At 29.5% G+C, this 5,082-nt stretch overlaps 1 protein-coding gene across 1 annotated transcript; it reads right to left on the reverse strand.

The window, feature by feature from the left end:
* Window positions 1-1,278: 1,278 nt before the first annotated feature.
* LOC110101655 (dihydroflavonol 4-reductase-like) lies at window positions 1,279-3,578 on the reverse strand (the record flags this gene model as incomplete). Its single annotated transcript, XM_020829648.2, is given in 3 exon segments — window positions 1,279-1,800; window positions 1,886-2,078; window positions 3,419-3,578. Coding segments are annotated over 3 exon segments (567 nt in total), but the record flags the coding sequence as incomplete, so codon positions are not given.
* Window positions 3,579-5,082: the final 1,504 nt, after the last annotated feature.

Here is a 5,082-nt window from a genome sequence, read left to right on the forward strand (position 1 = left end):
AAAGCCAGATCCTGGATAAAAGATTTTGTCGCGGCCCGGTGCGAGCGGGATCCGTCCCGAATCGGGTCGGGTCGTGACATATCCTGTCCATGTCTTGGGTATGGGCAGTCTGTCATCCTATGCCCATAATCACCACACCTAAACTATTGCTCGATCACCCTATAATAGGGTCGTATATGTCTCCTATCACACCTAAAGCACTACAGAGTTGTAGGTGCTTTAACAGTCTTCCCAATCCTTGTTATACTACTTTCACCCTTTTTCTTAAAGCTTTGACTAAGCTATTTCATTAATCTATCACTCATTACTTGAGCACCCTTTTTCTTAAAGCTTTGACTAAACTATTTCATTAATCTATCACTCATTATTTGAGCAATCATATCAACAAACATTTTCATATTCTTCGAAGTCACTACAAATTCTTTAGTGTCAGATTCAGATTTCTTTCCTTTTTCTTCTTGGTCCATTTGCCTGATCAATAAAATTAAAAAAAAAAAAAAAAACTTAAATTCAAATGAATCATTCAAAACACCAATAGAAAATATTTGTTTAAAACAAATCTATAAATCAATAAATAATGCAACATTAATGTAACTCTAGTTACAAGCAAATTCTTCCATTAACTATTATTCTGACACCACTTTGTAACACCATCACTCGTTCTAACATATGTTAATTTCTTAAAAATTTGCACCAATGCCTAAAAATTATGATAAAATTTATTATAATCAAAACACAATAATATCTATATTATGACGAAGACGGTTTATGATTCGGGCTTATGACACCTGAAAAAATTATTTGTCTGAGTCAAAATATGGGCTATTACATGCACAAGCTCGCGCCTGTGCACCAGTGTGCGCCTCATTGCCTTACGGGTCAGGTCGACTCGAATCAGACCTTGGTCGAGTTCGGGTATGGGGATCAGCCTGTTTTGTAAATTGGGTCAAGGGTTTGAAGGTAGGTCAATTTTAGGTTGGACATGCACTCAATCCAAAAACCCATTTTAACACCCCTACTATTCTCAAATAATCCAGCAAAGTATTTTTAATTTCTAATATTGAATGTATGTATTTTAGTTCATTGTAATAATATTTTAATTCCATATAGCCAATAAGAAAACCCTTTAATTACCAATTTGAGAGAGTTAATTTAGCATCAAATCATCATCAAGCTCAGCATTAATAGATGAGAATGTGGATGTCATAAATTTAAAAGTTGAATGAAGGGATTATGAGAACAACTTGATAAAACTTATGCAAAGAAGGCGAGAAGAAAAACATCTTAAATGAGGGAAGAGTTTATTATGATAAAACTTTATGATGGGTCTGCGAAGCTGCAATTCTCATGGCAAGTATAAACTCAATGACAATCTAAGGTACGTAGAAAATCAGTAGGACAGTACAAAGTAAAGTAAGGTCTCATTTGGGACGGTTTTCTTACTGCTTCTTAAAGCAATTTTTTAGTAAAAAATTAAAAATTTTATACTAAAAAATTGTTTTAAGAAGCAGCAAAAAGTCACTCCAACCAAAGCCTAAAACGACGACGATAAGAATTTCAAACTTCTCCTCTCTCATTCATTTTTCTCACTTAACAGCAATCTGTTCTTTATTCTCCTCAAATTTCTCAGCAGCTAAGACTATTTCCTCAGTGTTGAGTGGTATAAGCTTCTTCTCCCTGCAGGTCTTGATTGCATCATCAAACATCTCCTCCATGGTGTATTTGTACTTAAACCCAAGCTCCATCAACTTCTTTGAAGAGAAGCTTACGCACTTAATATCTGGATCAATTTCCTTAAACCTGTAAGATAATTACATTTTAACAGATTTTAGCTTCAAATCATTTCATTATTTTATTAATAAACAAAATTTTGTTAAGTGCTTACTTCTGAGGAATGGCATATGTGGGATATCTGTTCTTCAGCATTTCTGCTAAGCCATAGATTGTGGAGTCATAGGAAGAGCAAATGTATCTACCATTTGCTTCGGGATGCTCAAAAAGGAAAATGTGAGCATCACATAAGTCATCCAAATGAACAAATTGAATTTGCTTTAAAATGGAGTAATGGGCATCATTTCCTATCACAATTTGAAAAACATAAAAACAATGAGAATATTAGAATTTTTGACATTCAGGCTTTGTTTGTGTTGGCTTTCTTACTGCTTCTTAAAAGAATTTTTTAGTACAAAAATTTTAATATTTGTACGAAAAAGCTGCTTTAAAAAGCAATGAGAAAGTCGTCCCGAATAAAGCGTCATTTGCTTATTCATTTTTTCCTTTTTTTTTTTTGCTATTTATTTTTGTTACTTTACTCTTAAACTTTATACGCAATTCATCTCGATATGTTGATTAGCTCCATACCAAGAGTCCTTATGTTTGAAGTTTAGCATATGCGATATATGTGAATTTATGATTTATGTACTCAAAGTCTTGCAAAAAAACTCTTAGAATATAACAAAACTTTTAAGCTATAATGATAATTTATCTTTAAAAATTTGAATAATAATTTTGTTTTGCTAAATTTTTCTCTCCTGCAAACAGTTATTTAAATTAAAAAATTTGGGTTAAAATTATATTACTTAATTATTCAAACATTTTGAATTACTTTTCATAATAATGCTGTTGAATAATTATTTTAATATCAAATATTTTAATCATGAGATCTATAATTACAATTTTTAATAAATAAATCTAAAAGGTTCAAATGTTTGAATATAGCTCTAATTAATTTGATTTTTTTAAAATATGCTTATAAGTATATATTGAGTCACAATAATTTCTTAAGAAAACTTCACTATGAAGAACTCAAAATTATATTAATAGATTAATAATAAGCCAGCTTGAAGTTATTAATATTTTTATTTTTAAGATATTTAACATACAGACATGCACATCAATTAAATTTTAAAAATATACATGTTATGTACATTTTAAGCCGATTTTCGATTGGCTCATTCTACTCCAAGCGCATCTAAAAATTAGCTCGAAGATTGAACTGAGTCAAAAATTTGGCTCATGCCTCCACTCGTTTGGCTAGAGCGAAATATTGATTCAATTAATTTTCGAACTAAAATCTCAAGCTTTGTTTAGGGAGAAATTATTAAGTGCGGTCACAGGACGCCATTCAGAGGCGTATCAGGACGCGCCACATCACTTTTTGCTACATATCGGGGTGATTTGTTGCATCATGACCGCACGTAATAATTTCTCTCATTTATGACAGCTTTAAACCACAGGTTTTCACCTATTTTCAAGATATTTTTATACTTAAAACTAAAAAGCGACTTTACAAAAAAGTAAGAAAGTCTTCCAAAACGAAACCTCGATCATATATATTAATATTGTTTTCAATTGTAGTCCAAAGAGAAAATTTTAGGAGATTGGAGGCTCTCCAAATAAAAAGGAGAAATAATTTTACCTGTAATTAATGATAATGCAGTGATCATGCTTGGTGGCATTTCAGATGTTATGAAGGACCCCACCACCAAAGTTGGAATGATGGTTATAAAATGAATGTGATTATCTTTGACAAACTCCCAAGCAGCCTTCTCAGCAAGTGTTTTTGATAGGAAGTACATCTGTATATAATTAATTTCAATGTGAATATTTCAGTCTCAGTTTATTAAAGATTTCATCACAACTAATTAGGAAAATTAAATATTACATATTTCTAAGGTTTTATAAAAAAATTGTTTGCATAAGTATCTAAAGCTTCATTTGGAACGGTTTTCTTATTGTTTTTTAAAGCAATTTTTTAATATAAAAATTTTTATATTAGAAAGCAGCAGAAAGCTATCTCAAACGAAGCCCAATAAATCACAAAATTTGCATGTTTTTGGGAAATTTTTTTTAGTTATTGGTAGAAAAATAAATCAATAAAAAATAATTTATGCTTGAAATCGAAGGTGTGAACGTTGAGGCTTGACTTGGTAAATGGCCCCGAATTGGAGCTTTCATGAGCTAAACAGAGTTCAAACTTGAGCTACTCGTATAGCTTTGTAAAGTTTTATTATTTTAAAATAATAATTAATATAAAATATACAGCATTAAAATATTTATAAAATATCTCAACTTTAATTATAATCAAATGAATTTTTTTTATTAATTTACTATCTTAATTTTTTATAATATAATTATATTTGTATAGAAGCACATAATCACATTTTATATTTCATGTTATTAACAATAGCATACTCACCGAATTGTAGAATTAATCATATTAGTTTCAAATCAGCTATGCTCATACGAAAAAGCCTTAAACTGTTCACAAAGAATCCTAAATTAAATATAATTTAGAAGAATATTTGATTTAAATGTAATATATAGTTATAGGTTGAATGGAAACTTCTTTTTTTATTATTATTATTTTGGGTAGAAAAATAATAGTAATTATTATCTGAAAGGCATAATGAGACACTTTCTTGCTTAAGTTAGATCTAAACAGGAAATAGTAGACTTTCTCAGAAAAATTATCTTTAAATGCGCTAAACCTTCCAATTCCTCACAGGCCAATGTGTTTCATGAAATATCAAAGGATTTGGTTGTTTGGGATAATTATAGTGCTTTATAAAAGTGATTATAAAATTATTATAGAGAAATTAGCTTATTTAAAGATTGCTGTAAAAATATTTTTCTAATACAAAAACTTATTTATAGCAAAAAGAAAATAATAATCAAATAAAAATTGGATTACAATTTAAAAAGCGAAGCATCAAAAAAAAAAATTCAAAATAGACTTTTAGTTTCATAAGATCATCAACCAAAGAAATCATTAAAGTCTTATTTGAGACAACTTTCTTATTACTTTTTAAAATGGTTTCTTAATACTAATTTTGAACGAGAAAATTTTAAACTATAAAGCTTTTTTAAAAAAAATAGTAAGAAAGCCATCTAAATAAGCCTATGAGTTTGTGCTGATGATATTCTTCTTATTGATAAGACTAGAGAGTGAGTTGAAGGTAAACTCAAATTATGGAGGTCAACTTTAGAGTCTAAAGGTTTTCGTTTGAGTTGATCTAAAACTGAATATATGGAGTGTAATTTTGGTAGCAATAGACCTAGTGATGAGATTGTGACTTTGGG

Source organism: Dendrobium catenatum, unplaced genomic scaffold (assembly GCF_001605985.2).
Source record: "Dendrobium catenatum unplaced genomic scaffold, ASM160598v2 fragScaff_scaffold_798, whole genome shotgun sequence".
Taxonomy (NCBI): domain Eukaryota; kingdom Viridiplantae; phylum Streptophyta; class Magnoliopsida; order Asparagales; family Orchidaceae; genus Dendrobium; species Dendrobium catenatum.